This window comes from Eurosta solidaginis, chromosome 4 (genome assembly GCF_040869045.1).
Source record: "Eurosta solidaginis isolate ZX-2024a chromosome 4, ASM4086904v1, whole genome shotgun sequence".
Classification (NCBI taxonomy): domain Eukaryota; kingdom Metazoa; phylum Arthropoda; class Insecta; order Diptera; family Tephritidae; genus Eurosta; species Eurosta solidaginis.
Genome location: NC_090322.1, coordinates 707,003 through 723,843, shown reverse-complemented (window position 1 = coordinate 723,843; position 16,841 = coordinate 707,003). Strand labels below are relative to the sequence as shown.

Sequence of the window (16,841 nt, the reverse complement as noted above, 5' to 3'; positions counted from 1 at the left end):
TTAGTATGAAAAAAAGTAAATATTATGCAGATTTGTACATTAAGTTTATGGTGAAAATTAACTAAGTAAGTAAATCAATGAAACAAAGGGGAAATTGTATACATATGTACATATATTTTAATAAAATATTGCTCTTTATCAAATTACTACAAATCTAGTGATCTAAAACGTTTTTAAAAACTAAAATAATATCAAACAAACAATCAGTCAAAATAAAGGAATAGTTGAACTAACGGTAATGATGCATTTTTGAATTTGTATGAGGTTTGCGTTTGCTTTGAATAATAAGTTCAAAATTACATGTTTTATTTTAATGTAATTTTTTCACTGTTATTTAACGATTATAGAGAGAGAATATGATAATGAAAGTACGTACCCTCATGCCCTGCATTCGGGACATGGCACGTAGTGGTCTCAGTGCTCTTAACGTTCGCATAGTCTTGAAGGCTTGAATACCACCAGCTCCAGCAAGTGAAGCAACGAAGTTGATAAGCGACACCTAGTACCGGTTTTTCAAAAGTCATTTTAATCAAATATTCTTTTCATTACAAGGAACGTAGTTGTACATAAATATGTGTTTGGGTAGTTTATTATTTTTGTTTTAATATTGTTAAAAACTTTTTTTTTATTATAACTAGTGAATTCTGTGGTTGTGACATAGTGATTTTCGTATGCGTTAGTTAGCTAAGACCATTCATGTATTCTTTATTGATTTGTGTTTATTGATTTGTTGTATTCGATCTGTCGCTTGAAAGGTCAACTCAATCTCAAAATTTAATACTTTATAAACGACAAGAAAAAAAAAAACACAAAAAGTTAAAAGTAATAGTGTAAAACAGAATAAAACTAAACGGAACGAAGCTATATAAAAATAAAAAGAAATATGCAAAGGAAGTTAAACTTTTCCCTTACCCTTAATTACTATTCAACCACTCTTTAGTATATTTACCTTAAAATAAACTTTCATTTATAGACAAATTACACAACTTTGCATATCCTCTATTAAACTCTTGCCCTTTTTTTTAGCAGAATTCTAAATAATTTTACGCTGTAAGTTTCCAATGAAAACGTCAAATGAAAAATTATTTAGAATTGGGCTGAATATTAACCAGATATACGAAAATATTTTATCTTTTAACGTAGTTAATTATTAGCAAATTCTATAACTTTATATTAAACATTTAAGTATATATATGAATGGTTGACGCTCATGAAATTGCTTCATGTGCGTCGTTAAAACGTTACTTTCCCTTCCTGAAAACTTCTTGTTTTGTCGCTTACAACGTTTTTTGCGTCAAGCATTCATATGCTGAATAGTTCGCCTAACATAACACACTCTTCTGCCCTTCTTCTTCTGATGCCCTTGTGCTCAATCTGCAATTGTAATGAGTATTCCACGAATTATTAACACGTACATACATAATTGTCAAACTAGTTTGTTTTCCAGATTTTCCAGAAAGCTCATTTTCGAAATGATACCACATTAATTTTATTTAGTTTTACTGTTAGTATTTATTGAACTGGTGATAAGCTCCACAATAGTCAAAAACAACTGCGAGATTCTGTTTAATATGCACAAAAAAGGTTGGGTCTAGAGAGACAGGTAGAGTTATTTATATTCTGTAAAATGTTATTGACTCATATATGTAATTATGTTCATATTAGCTCAAAGTTGCTGAAAACCGCACAACTTTTTTCACTAAGCATCTTAAAAGCTTAGCCGAGCTGTTTATCAATTCGGATATCTAAGAAAATAGTTTGAACAATTTTTTAAAGTATTTCTGTCGATAGCTATACGACTCAGAAGATATGAAATTAAAGTTCGCCAAACAATTTGTATGGGTGATCGAAAAAGCTCACATTTTTAGAGGCCTATCTTGACATCTTTACAAAACTTTTGTGCATGATTCCAAGGAAGAACAGCTTATGTATGTTGAAATTTATATGTATAATGCACATATCTCATAACATCGTATTTGTCTATTGTGGAGAAGTGAGTATAACGGTATGGGAGACTAGGCTGGCTTGTCTGAAATTTGACAACTTTTTGCTCTAACTTTGCTGCCAGACTCAATGGAGAAGTGATCGATACGTAATTTGTTTTTAAACAAATTTACGATGAAGAACAAATTTATGACGTGCCCAAGACCAAGCGATTATGAGCGTAGAATATTTCTTGTTTCAGAGGGTTTTTCTTAAGTAAAACACTGCCACCACTGCGAAGGCAAGACAATTTTATGTCTCTAGTCGAAACTATTTACAGTTTTAAATGTTCATAGATAGTTAGTATGTTTAACTGAACTATTAAGATCTAGAGATAAAGTATCCAGGATATTCATCCGTTGTGTTATTGAAAGAATTGCATTTGAAGTACAAAGATTTGGTATTGGAAAGGACAGTGTTTTCAATACGTTCAGTAATCGTTGTAAGAATTTGTATTGTGCAGTGGGTGGAATTAGATCAAAGAAACTATCCTAAACCCGGTTATTGTGGTATAGCATGATTGGATTATTGTAACTAGAGAAGTTATTTCCATTACTAGGGTACTGAGGTAAGGTCTAAATTACGTAGGCATATTTTACTGGATTTTTTTTTTTCAAATTTGGAAATGGATTCGAAATATGAGCTTTGTTCATTGGTCTTACATACATCTACTGATTGTCATCTAAATATAAGACAAATATGATGTATATATTTATATATGACGCATGTATGTATGTATTTTTTCAATTAAATATTTTTACTCTATTGCTAGTTGGGCAGTTTTTGAATATATATATATATATATATAGGAACACCAAGGCATCTCTGGAACTATTCTACTTTATCTATAACTATAAATCTACATATATAGGCACTAAAAATATATAAATTTTATTTAAATACATTATATTTAATAGAGTGCTAAATGTAATCACTAAGTGTTGTACAGGGTAAATAAAATTTGACTAAATACTTAAGGCAAAGTTTTAATTTAGCACAGGATCACCCTAAATTACATATATACATATTTATATTTATGAGTAAAATTCAATAATTACTATACAAGGTTAATCACAGCGAACTATTTAAGTTTTAAGTTTTAAAACTAGAACAAAACAACTGAAGCATTATTAGAGTATTTTTAAATTTTCTCTTACATTAAATACAAAACTGTACAGAAAACTAATCATAACTACATTTATAATTATTTAGTCCAGTTGTTTTACTAACATATTTTTACAGTTAAGATTTTAAAACAACACCAAACAAAGAAAAGTAATTCAGAAGAGTGAAATTAAAAAATGGAAATAATTTGCGATTTATTTCGTCCACAATATATGAAAAGAAGTCAGAAAGTATGTGTCTTAACTTTGGACGAATACTTTACACATACACGTACAACAAAAGCTCTTAAACATTTGATGTGATAGATACACAGAACAGTTACAGATACAAAATACAGTTAGTAAGAAGATAGTCCATTTTTTTTTTTATAAAATGGTTTTGAGGTTATTATTTTCGAAGCCATTATTATTAGAAAAATAATCACAACGAAGGTTTATATGTTTTGCAAATTTCTAAGCACCTTTTTATGGCATATACATATTTACATATGCACATATATACATAATGTATACATTACTAATTACTACAACAAATATGGATAAGTCAAAAAAAAAAAAATAATTACTTTGAAAGAATGATTTATTACAATTGAATGGCCTGCAAAAACAAAAATATGGATCAATTGAGGATTGCATAAAAGAAAAATTTATAAAAGTATCCGTAAAAAAATATACAACAAATAAAAATTCTGTAAAAATGGGACTTTCCACATAACTTCCATATAAGATTTAAATAAGTTGTCCCCTTTTTACTGAACTTTTTTTATGTCGTTTTTAGGGATATGTTTGTAAGTTTTTATTTTATTTACACTTAAAATAAATAAATTTTTTGTTGCCGGTCGTTCAAATATGAGTGATATACAATTTTTCGATCTGAAATAGTTAAGTTTTTTCAAGTCTTGAATCATCTTTATGCTTTAGTTTTTATTATTGCAGTTCAAATTTTTTATTGAGAAACTGCACTGGCGTAAGCGGTTGTCTGAACTGGCGTAAGCGGTTAAGAACTGTTACGATCACGTCTGGTCTAGTCTCGAATAGTTTGATATGTTGTAGTTTCGACTAAGGCGGATAGACAAGAAAACTGTCTGTTAGTAACCCACCTGGTGGCAAATAATATAGCGTTAACAACTGTAACGAGGCGCAGTGTCTTGGGATAGCTTGTGCGCATATCATATGGCCAACAATTACAGCACAGAGTACCTGATTCCGTATCTGCGCTTCGAAGGGGCTCTTAGAGCCATAATATAGATGGATGGTTGGCGTAAGAGTGCCCAAATGGCGGATGAGGCAATACTCGTGTATGCCGTTGGTTCCAAAGTAGTGTAAGAAGTATACTTCCCTATAGGTATATATACCCTATAGGGTCTGTGGTATACTGTGTCGTTCCGGAAATAAACAGATCGTTTAAGCTGCCAAATTACTGTAACGTTTTTCAGGAGATACATTGGAAGAAAAAAGCTTAAACTGCAGCCGCGTCAACTTTTATATTGACAGCCTAACAGCAACTAAGGCAATAATCTCGCATAGCACAGCGTCTTAAAGTGTGCTAGAGTGTAAGAAATCCCTGGAAAGAACCGGAATAGGAAGAAGCATATGAGAATAGATGGGAAAAAAGAAACGGATGGGCTAGCTAAAAAAGCTCATCGCTTGAAGCTCGCTCCATAGACGTCCCAATTAAATTGGGCGGGATTAAGAGAAAATGAAAAGGCGGGGACACAAGGCGGGGCTGTAAAGTGTCGAAGATCATGTGTCGGTCTTACTTCAACCTTCAACCTTACATAGATACTCCTATCATTCAAAATAGAGGACTGTAGACTCATTACAGGTATTTTTACTGGACATTGCTTTCTGGCGTCACATGCTCTAAAGTTAGGTTTAGTCAGGAGGATGAGGGAAGTGATAGGAGATGTGGAAAGTACGGGTTGGAGGAGGACTGTACACTCATTACAGGTATTTTTACTGGACATTGCTTTCTGGCGTCACATGCTCTAAAGTTAGGTTTAGTCAGGGGGATGAGGGAAGTGATAGGAGATGTGGGAAGTACGGGTTGGAGGAGGAAGCGATCGAGCAGGTTTTTTGCTCGTACCCTGCGCTTGCCAGGCCAAGAATCCAGCTATAAAGAGTGATACAGCTGTCAGATTTAGAAGCAGCAAGTTGCGTAGGCCCTAGAAAGCTTCTAGTATTTGCCAAGAGGACGGAGTTATGTTGTTTACAGCTATACGGGATTTTCGGTACTGCGATCGCCATCTATAGCACGTACCGTTAGTGAACCTTATGTGAATGCAAACATATACATATACATAATATACGTACATACATACATATATATATATATATATCCTTAAAAAGGTTTGATGAACGGAGTTAAAATTTCAAAGATAGTTTGATGCATTTCTTTGCATAAAAGTCATTATACATATTTTTATATACATTTATATGATAAATTAATTTCTTAACGTTGTTCTATTTATAATCATATATAAGAAATACAAACATTTAAGTTCGTGTGATATAGCAAGTAAGTAAGTTAGTTAAGATTTTAACACGAAGAAGAAATTGTTGCAGCACAACACTCAATAAGGCGTAGTACGGAAGCACTGTTTTAAATGCACATCAGTAACTACTTACTTTCATGCCCTCCCAGCGGGACACCGCACGTAGCGGCCGAAGAGCACGTAATGTTCGCATAGAGCGGAATGCCGGCACATCATCGGCTCCGGACCAAACCGCTGCCAAATTGATGAGTGAAAGCTAATATACCGCCCAATTAAGCAATGCATTAGGCCGGTATGAATGATTTAAGGAAGAAGCATATGAAATTTACGCTTGATATATATGTATATATATATTTTTTTAATCAAAACACTAAAGCGATAATATTTATATAATCTACTAAGTTATTATTTAAATATACACAAATACGTTAACTAAATATTTGGAAATTTATTAAGAGGTTTCACTTAACATGTCTAATGCTATATTGTATACGACTTAATATTTTTGATAAATGTTATCCAAAAAGAAAATAAAGGAAACTAAAAGTTTAAAATATAGGCTTATAAAAGCAAAAACAATATACATAGTGCAACAATATTAAAAATTATAATATAGAGAAGTAGTACTTTTCTTCAAGTGTGTATTTGGTTTTACTTAAACGTCATACACGTTTTCTTTTTTTATCTGTCCGTCTTGCGTAAATATAAGATAAAGTTGGAGTTGTTTTGTATATTAAGTAAAGACGAGTAATATTGTTTCATTTGTAATTGTGATAGATATTTGAGTCCAAAAAGTCTGCAGGTTATACACAATTTTGGAAAACAGCTTTACTTACCATTACGATGACGAAATCAAGCCAACACCACGCGTTCGTGAAGTAAACTTTGAAGCCAAGTGCCAAAAATTTGATTAACATTTCTAAGAAAAATATAACCGTAAATATTCTATCCATATAATAAAGAATATCCTGCAGTATAGGTCTTTGCGGAAGGTGGACATCTTCTAAGGCCTGAGAACATTGGCATTGTGGCAAATAAGATTGAGAAAAGAAAATTTAGATATATGTACTTTATAACAAAGCATTATTGCGAGATTCACCTAACATATATAATATTTATGTTAAAATAAAAAAATATTATATCTTAGTACATATAACTTGCAAATACGTGAATGCTATAAAAATAATTTTTTTATTAAGATTATTTTAACATTAGGTCGCATTGTATGGAACCTTCAGCCACATGTTTTACGAATGAAATACACTTTAAATGAAATTTAAGATGTATGAAATTATGTGCTAGTGGGTTTTCTTGAAATATCTTATTTTTTAGGCAATTTGCTTAACCCTAGGACTTTACCCAACTTTTACTACGACTTCTTATACCCGGGTACAGGTGTGGCCAGTAGCCTGTTTTACCCGTTTTTTCTAATTTTTTCTGAGAAACAAGTTTATTTTTTTTAATGCAGTGTTGTAGCCGACTGTCTTACGAACATTTTAAGTAGTTATCTAATATATAAAATTTTTCTGTCACGGTTTTAGAGGCTGAACTCCTCCGAAACGGCTGAACCGATTCTCATGAAATTTTGTGAGCATACTGGGTAGGTCTGAGAATCGGCCAACGTCTACCTTTTTTTCGCTACGTGTCTAGGGTCTTGAGATCAAAACGTGGACCCGTGTACCCCTAGAATGTGTTTATACAATATGGATATCAAATGAAAGCTGCTGACGATAATTTTCATACCCCTGGGTGACTAGGGTCTGGAGATATAGCCCAAAACGTGGACCCGGGTACCCCTAGAGTGTGTTTGCACAATATGGATATCAAATGAAAGCTATTGATGTATGCTATAGTACAGGACAATTTTCATACAACTGGGAGGCTGCGGTCTCGAGATATAGCTCAAAACGTGGACCCGGGTACCCCTGGAATGTGTTTATACAATATGGATATCAAATGAAAGTTGTTGATGAGTGCTATAGTACAGGATAATTTTTATACAACTGGGAGGCTAGGGTCTCGAGATAAAACCCAAAACGTGGACCCGGGTACCCCTAGAATATGTTATACAATATGGATATCAAATGAAGCCTGTTGATGAGTGCTATAGTACAGGATAATTTTCATACAACTGGGAGGCTAGGGTCTCGAGATATAGCCCAAAACGTGGACCCGGGTACCCCTAGAATGTGTGTATACAATATGGATATCAAATGAAAACTGTTGATGAGTGCTATAGTACAGGATAATTTTCATACAACTGAGAGGCTAGGGTCTCGATATATAGGCCAAAACGTGGACCCGGGTACCCCTAGAATGTGTTTGCACAATATGGATATCAAATGAAAGCTGTTGATGAGTGCTATAGTACAGGATAATTTGTATACAACTGGGAGGCTAGGGTCTCGAGATATAGCCCAACACGTGGACCCGGGTACCCCTAGAATGTGTTATACAATATGGATATCAAATGAAAACTGTTGATGAGTGCTATGGTACAGGATAATTTTCATACAACTGGGAGGCAAGGGTCTCGAGATATAGCCCAAAACGTGGACCCGGATACACGTGGAATATGTTTTTACATTATGGGTATCAAATTGAAGCCGTTGATGTGTGCTTTAGTACAGAGTAAGTTTTACACCGCTGGGTCACTACGGTCTCGAGATATAGGCCAAAACATGGACCCGGATACACCTCGAATGTGTTTTCATATTATGGGTATCAAATTGAAGCTGTTGATGTGTGCTATAATACAGAGTAAGTTTTACACCGCTGAGTGACTAGGGCCTCGAGATATAGGCCAAAACATGGACCCGGTTACCCCTAAAATGTGTGTGTATTATGGATATCAAATGAAAGCTGTTGCTGAGAGTTCTAAATTTCATTGTGATATTCGATTTAGTCGCATCAACCAGGCAAATCTGATAAATATGCATGCGAAGTCGAAATAAAGACAATAATTAATAATACCCACATACCTATTTACTACGTCCTATTCGATTTGCCTGAAATTTCGTATATAAATTTGCCTATATTAGTATTTACCATGCTTTTTTCCGGGAAGTATACCAGAGACGGACTGGGACTGGGATTAGGACTAGTACTGGGACTGAGACTGAGACTCGGAGTGGGACTGGGACTGAGACTCGGAATGGGATTGGAATAAAATACATACCACCCTCTGGGACTGGCAATACGAGATGAAGAAGAAGGAGAAAAACTTGAGAGAAGAGAAAATAGAGGAGACTGAGAAAGAGATAGAATAAGACGAAGGTGGAGATGAAGCGAAAAAGACGGAGGGAGGAGTGAATAAAAAGATTAGGAAAAAGTGTAGAGGGGTAGGGCAGAGTTAGACGGGAAAAGCTTATTAAAATGTATGCATATAGGCCAAATTTAGGGCAGTACAACGTCTGCCGGGTCTGCTAGTCTAATATATAAAATTCTTCTGTCACGGTTTTAGAGGCTGAACTCCTCCGAAACGGCTGAACCGATTCTAATGAAATTTTGTGAGCATATTGGGTAGGTCTGAGAAACCCGGGTACCCATAGAATGTATTTATACAATATGAATATCAAATGAAAAATGTTGATGAGTGCTATAGTACAGGATAATTTTCATACAACTGGGAGGCTAGGGTCTCGAGATATAGCCCAAAACGTGGACCCGGGTACCCCTAGAATGTGTTTATACAGTATGGATATCAAATGAAAGCTGTTGATGAGTGCTATAATACAGGATAATTTTCATACAGCTAGGAGGCTAGGGTCTCGAGATATAGCCAAAAACGTGGACGCGGATATACCTAGAATGTGTTTTTACATTATGGGTATCAAATTGAAGCATTTTATGTAGGTATGCTTTAGTACAGAGTAAGTTTTACACCGCTGGGTGACTACGGTCTCGAGATATAGGCCAAAACATGGACCCGGATACACCTATAATGTGTGTGTATTGTGGATATCAAATGAAAGCTGTTGCTGAGAGCTCTAAAGTTCATTGTGATATTCTATTCAGTCGCATCAACCTGGCAAAACTGATAAATATGCATGCAAAGCCGAAATAAAGACAAGAATTAATAATACCCACATACCTATTTACATACGTCCTATTCGATTTGCCTGAAATTTCGTATATAAATTTGCCTATATTAGTATTTACGATGCTTTTTTCCATGAAGTAAACCAGAGACGGACTGGGACTGGGATTAGAACTAGGACTGGGACTGAGACTGAGACTCGGAGTGGGACTGGAACAAAACACATACCACCCTCTGTGACTGGAAATAAGAGATGAAGAAGAAGGAGAAAAATTTGAGAGAAGACAAAAGAGAGAAGGAGACTGAGAAAGAGATAGAATGAGACGAAGATGGAGTTGAAGCGAAAAAGACGGAGGGAGGAGTGAATAAAAAGGTTAGGAAAAAGTGTAGAGGGATAGGGCAGAGTTAGACAGAAAAAGGCTTTTTAAAATGTATGCAGATAGGCCAAATTTAGGGCAGAACAACGTCTGCCGGGTCTGTTAGTAAACATATATTTGTAGCCTGCTTCTAAGAATTGCGCGCATTCTAAGTTATTTCCAAGAAGTCAATAATTTCTATTGTTGTTAGAATTTTTAGAATACAACCTTTTTCGAGCACTCTTAATTATTTAGAAGAAGACATTATATTGTACCCTTGCTAGAATTTGCTGACAAACAACATTTGATATAATCCAACTACCTGGCAGGTAAGAAATGCTTCCAGAAACTTAAGGGTTGCAGCTACATATATAAACGGCAGTTTTGCGAGTTTATATTCATTGTAAAGCGTTCTTTTGAAGTGTGAAGTTGATTTATATTTGTGAAAATAACAAGTCAGATAAAATTTAAAATATTACAACATGGATAGCAGAAGGAACATGGAATATTTATCTTCGAATCAATATATGAGGTAAATACAAATAACTCAAATATAATTTCATAAATGGAATAAAAATTAATTATTTTTATATAGATTATCTGACGCTGAAAAAGAGCAGTACATACAAAACCTGTTTGACGAAATCTCAGATGATGAATTATTTTCCGACCCTGAAGGGGATGAAAGCGAACAAGTAGCAGTAGCAGATGGCGTGGTTGAATCGGATGTAGAAGACCCTGATTACACAATTAACAATGCCCAGGTAGATGAGGCTGATTACGAATAATCTGAGAATGAATCCGATGCTGCAGATGATTCTGAGGAGATTAATTTGCGTGCAGCTGAATTCGTAGCACGTGATAGTACCATATGGAGCTCACAGCCACGACTTGCACGCCAAACTAGGCAACAAAATATTTTGCGACAGCGCAGTGGGCCCGCAAGATCAACTACTATGATGTCAATAGTCAATGCATATAAATGTTTTATGACTCCGGAAATGGTGGATATTATAGTACGCTACACCAACAAAAAAGCAGAAGCTACATATGCGGAATTAAACGCAAAACATCCAGAGGCGGAACCAAAAACATGGAAGAAGGTTACTTTGAGCGAAATGTATGCGTTCATTGGAGTGCTTATTATAACTGGCGCTAACCGCAGCAATGTCGAATGTGCGCCGGACTTGTGGTCGGTGGAAAATTGTCCATTATATCGTGCGTCAATGGGCAAATATAACGATGAACAATTTTTTTACATCCCTAAATCTACTGGAAAGCTTGTCATCCATGAATTTGACGGCAGTTGGAACTCTGCGGAAAAATAAGCCCTACATACCAAAGGAGATGTTGGCACACAAAGATCGTGCAGAGAGGTCAAGTACATTCGGTTTTAGGCCCAACATATCCATTTGCTCCTATGTGCCAAAAAAAAAAACAAGGCAGTTATATTACTATCATCAATGCATGACGATGATCACATTGGCGAAAGCGGCAAACCAGAAATGATCGAGTTTTATAACAAGACAAAAGGAGGAGTGGACGTAATGGACCAATTGCTTGGAGAATATACTTGTCAAAGGATGACAAAGCGTTGGCCGTTGTCCCTATTCTTCAATATGTTTGATTTGACGGCATTGGCAGCGTACATCATATATTATGAGAATAATCCCAACATCAGATGCACCAATGCGAAGCGTAAGAGATTTCGCCAGCTCGCCAAGGAACTGTCTATGCCCATAATTTAAGAGCGGTCGGTGAATCAGCAAGTGATGCGGAACTTCAACACAAAAATTGCAGTCACAAGTTTCATAAGTACGGCCTTGCAAGGAAGTGCTGACAATAGGCCATCAACGTCTGCAGCTGCTGGTGCATAACCAAAGAAACAGCAGGTTGGAAGCTGTTTTCTCTGCTACATCTATGACCAACACAGAAGACGAACGAGTAACATGTGCAGAATATGTCAGCGCCCAATATGCATACAGCATTCTTCAAATACATTTACATGTAATATTTGTGAAAATAATGAAGACAATTGAATAATTTAAATTTGTTTGCATATTTAGTTATAAGAAATAATCAATAAAATAATATTTTATAAAGAAAATAATAAATAAAAATTTGTTTCCTTCAAAAAATGAGAAAAAACGAGAAAAAAAACTACTGACCACACCTGTACTTGGGTATAAGGCCTAGGGTTAAAGAACAAACTCTACCAGTCGAAAGATAAAAGCTATGGAATTAGGTTGCTTAACATTTTGATGGTCCCGTATTACCTTTTACGATCAGTGACTGAAAACCATTTTCCCTCAAACGATTATCATGCAACTGTCGAAATATTTCTAAAAATTGTAACAAGTTATGGATCTAACAAGTACTATTTGACGCTAGTTCATGAGTGTTTAATCAGATGGATGATTCCAGAGATATTGTGGTTTAAAAAGTGGATTTCGATCACGGATCGAAAAACATATCAAGGGCCCCGGTGTGCCTATTGGATTGAAAGATTTAAACAGGACAGCAAAGTGACTAATAAGAAACGCAAAAAATATAAGCACTTAACTACAAAAAATTTCGTAGTCGCATAAAGATTTTGCCAGATAACTGGATAACTACTAAAAAGTTGTAACCTATATAGGAAACGTAATTTAAAATCTGAACCGAATAAAAAAATGTAAACCGAATCGAAAAAGATTAGTAGGTTAAAAAATGTGTATCTAAACTTTGCTAAAGACCATGTATATTTTCAAATTTAGAGTGAAACTCAGCCGCGGGGCATTAAACACTTAAAGTTTTACACCACAGCAAAGATATTGAGCAAAATGATGTATTAAAAAAAAATGTTCACATACATAACATAGGACAATTATTATTAATAATAGAAAACGCTGTAAGTTTAACGAGTATTTTTAAGATTCTTAACTTACCAGAGCTAAGCTACTCATTAAAATCATAGTAATAACAGCTGTTTCAAAGTATTTATTTTCAATTAGTTGAAACGTTTTCAGTCGTAAATTTCCCCATCCTTGCCAAAAAGGCGAGTCTTCGTCGCCAGCCAATATTGGAAACTTTTTATAATACGAGTCGGGACAACAATCAGCTGGATATTCATCTAGAATATCAGTTTCATTAGCTTGTATTATTATGTCCCCATCAAGTGCTCCCTCTTCATATTCTCCGTCTTCATCTAGTTCTTCATCAAGGCCAAGGTCTTCCTTGCTAGCATCACGTTTTTCCTCGCCCTCCATTGTTTCTGCGCTACCTTTATGACTTTCGTCTTTAAATGGTCGATTTTTATGGCTACCATATGAGTTAATGCTGGCAGTGTCGTCGTCCTGTAAGGACAAACCTCTATGGTTTAGCTCGTGTTCCAGTCTATTGTCTTGGTGGTTAATTGAATTGCCAATCATCTGAAAGTTAAAAAAAAGAAACATAATTACTTACTAGCAAATGTGTTAATTTGAATTTTAACTAAAATATTACCGTTGCATTATTCAGATATTTTGATTTTCTTCTGGTCTTCATATCGCCGTGTATTGTGAATTCCATGCCATCTCCAATTGCTACTTCCAGCTGATCTTTTATGCCCTTTTTGATCAGACCATCAGCAATTATTTCATCTTGACCCAACTCCAGCTCATTGTCACCATGCTCTGAAGATATACAATGACAAACCCCTTTGCCTTTGTATCCATTTAGAATTTTAAGCGTTTCAATTCAAGTAATCCAATTGCAAATTTTATACAAATTTTGAGATGAATGTTCAATGTTTTAAGCGATTGATCGACGAAACGATGGGAAGTGAGTGTTTACATTTTGGATATATCGTACAAATTAAATGCAAAAATTAAATTTTTAATTGATGAAAGATGATCGATCTTAGCTAGTATTAGCTGGTTGCATAAAGCTTGACTAATTTATTAGTGGTAGAAACTCAACCCATGTTGATGGAAACATTTAAATTTTGCAAATCTATCTTTATGGATAGCAAGTTCCACTATAATCTAGACTATACTTTGTCAACTGCATTTGGAAAAAGTTCAAATATATTCAAGAAACGGAAAAATGAGTTGGAAAAGTTTGGCCTTTTAAGGAACGAACAAATGCATTTGGGGATAATATTGTGACGAATATTAGCAACACTAAGGGATACTTCATCTCTAAGCCAATACTAAGCAGTGACATGTATGCACATCAACAAATCAATCATTATGTCTATACATATGTCCATACAAGCAGCGGAGAGAACGCACACATGCATATACTCCCAAAAGTAGGCAATCATCTGTAGTTATAGTTGAGAAATTTATAGCTGGTAAACGAGTAGTAAATTCTAGAAATAGAAACGCCTAGAAATATGCGAACGAGACATCACAGAGTATAAAAAGAGTTAAAGCTGAGTAAGCAGTAATCAGTTTGATTTAAGCACGCTATCTGGTTAGAAGTAGAAAGAAGTCTTATTGTGAAAGTAGTCTAATAAAGACCATTTTCCATTATTGAATACTGGAGTTATTTATTCAATAGTGTAGTGATTCGAACGTTAGCAGAAGGTTGCAAATAGGCGGAATTGCACTAAATTCGTTACAATACTTTAACCGATGTGACTCTGTAGCACAGGTCTGCATTCCGTAGCACAACTGTGTTCCTATTGCATATGCGAAAGCGCAATCACTTTCAAGTTTTGGATACATAAGCAGGAACAGAGTAAACGTATCGTTCGACATAAAATTTTATTTAAAATAGACAAGACGCTGTGCTTTTAACATAGAACATATTTAATATACTCTGGAAGCTTTGATCAGTGTGCGCTCGCCCGTTTTACATGTGTATGAAAATGGTTATACAAAGCCTTCAAGTTAAAAAGTTTTGTAGCGTAGAAGCATTATCATCTTCAAAATACGAGATTGTCCGAATAAATATGTTCAGTAAACATTTGGAAACATAAATCCTGAGTAGATTTAATAAATAGAGATATATTATTTTTACTCAACAAGAGATATATTATTTTTACTAGAACATCAATTAGCCTAAATGAAACGGAAACGGGTGACGTTCTAAAGTACTAATTCTAAATGAAAAAGTGCAAATTTTTGCGATGTATGTATTTAAAGACGAATGTCTCTATTATGTTTATGAAATTAAATGTGGATATTATACGTAAATATATATTTACATACAAACTTATTAAATTCATCAGAATTCGTGTTTTCATAGTTAGAGAAACTTATAAATGGGGTCATTAATTAAAAGCATTAATTCTAGAAAAATATTTTTAAAATTTGCTAAACTACTAAAATAAAACATAAATAATAACAATAAGAAGGGTAAAATCCACTGTTTTACTTTTAATTTTAGTTGACTAATTTTTAAATGTCCAAATAAATCCAGACTAGCCTAAAACATTATTACAACAAAAATATGAATTACATACGATATTATATATATTATATACTTTTTGATAAATTTTTTAAGACCATATAGTTTGTAAGTGTTTATGTACTCACTCGAACGAAAATAGATGAAGGGGAATGAACACAAAGTATGAACATATACTACATATACACATTTTACGCGCATATGCAACTAAAAGTAATGATATGAAGGGATAAACAATATCGCAATTCACATCTGGTTCGTTAATTCATTAGTGGTACTTGTTGTTTTAGCGACAATGGCACTCCCCGAAGGCCTTGGAGAGTGTTATCGATGTTGATGGTCCTTTGCCGGATGCAGATACGGTACGTTCCGGTAACAAGCACCATTAAGGTACTCGCCCGACCATGGAAAATTATAAATTTTGGCGCATTTTCCATTTAAGTTCCTGAATAATTTTCAGTGTCAATATATTTAAAAAATATTGCATCTCAATGTGCAGAGGCAAGATAATTTGAAATTGAATAAATAAAAAGAAAATAATTCTGTACCGAAAATATGTAAATTTCAAGTAATTTATACTTATATATAAATTACAACTTGAAAATTTTACGGCCAAAGCACAAAAAACTACATATATAAGTATATATCGATAAGTCTTCTCAAAGAGCAGTTTAGGTATTAAAAAAATTTCAAAAACGTTAAAAATTGCACCACAACAAACGCCAAAGACCTATTTAAACTATAAGACTGTTGACGTAGTCCGTATTATGCGTAAGCTACGTATGTTTCATTTTTGTTGAGAAAACCAGCGGATTCATGCAAAAAACTCAGAATTGATCTCGTGAGCAAACGAATGAAGAGTGTTTGCATTGTTTTTTTGCTGGAAGTATAGAGCGAAAGTCAGAAAATATAGTAAGTTTGTAATTTTCTTTCCTGATATTGGAAGTGTTTACAATAACATAAACGATTTATTCATTTTGTTGGTTCGAAAAATGTTGTGTACTACTACGTTAGTTAGTAAAATAAAATAAAATAAAATAAATAAAGTAAAATGAAATCAAATTGTAATGATTGAATTTCAACTACTGGACGAACTCTCTCTCTAGTAAAAGTAATTGGGAACATGCATTAAACAGTACTCTTAATAACTACAGCACCACCTTTTAAATTCTGAATTTTGTGCCGTACAAGCACTCGCGTTCCCCCTACAAACGAAAAATTATTTTAAATATTATGATATACAAGACAACCGACTAACGAATTAACGAGCCAAGTTTGCATACAGCTAGTATTTAAATTTTATAAAGTTTCGTTTAAATATTAGATCTTTTAATAATGATTTCTAATGCATTTTTATTTTCACACTAAATCGACCAACTTTACGCAAAGTAACTACTTTCTATCCATTGATTTTATTTCTTAAGGAAATTTGTGAAACAATATTCAAACATTGAATAAGTATGCATGT

At 34.1% G+C, this 16,841-nt stretch overlaps 1 protein-coding gene across 1 annotated transcript in view; it reads right to left on the bottom strand.

Annotated features, from left to right (window-relative positions):
• Nucleotides 1-16,841, bottom strand: part of para (paralytic) — a 100,010-nt gene that overhangs the window by 22,115 nt on the left and 61,054 nt on the right. The window contains exons 23-26 of the mRNA XM_067779276.1: nt 13,481-13,650; nt 12,925-13,407; nt 6,439-6,612; nt 377-499 (exon numbers count right to left, since the gene is read on the bottom strand). Coding sequence (XP_067635377.1) covers nt 377-499; nt 6,439-6,612; nt 12,925-13,407; nt 13,481-13,650 — 950 coding nt within the window. The remainder of the gene's footprint in view (nt 1-376; nt 500-6,438; nt 6,613-12,924; nt 13,408-13,480; nt 13,651-16,841) is intronic.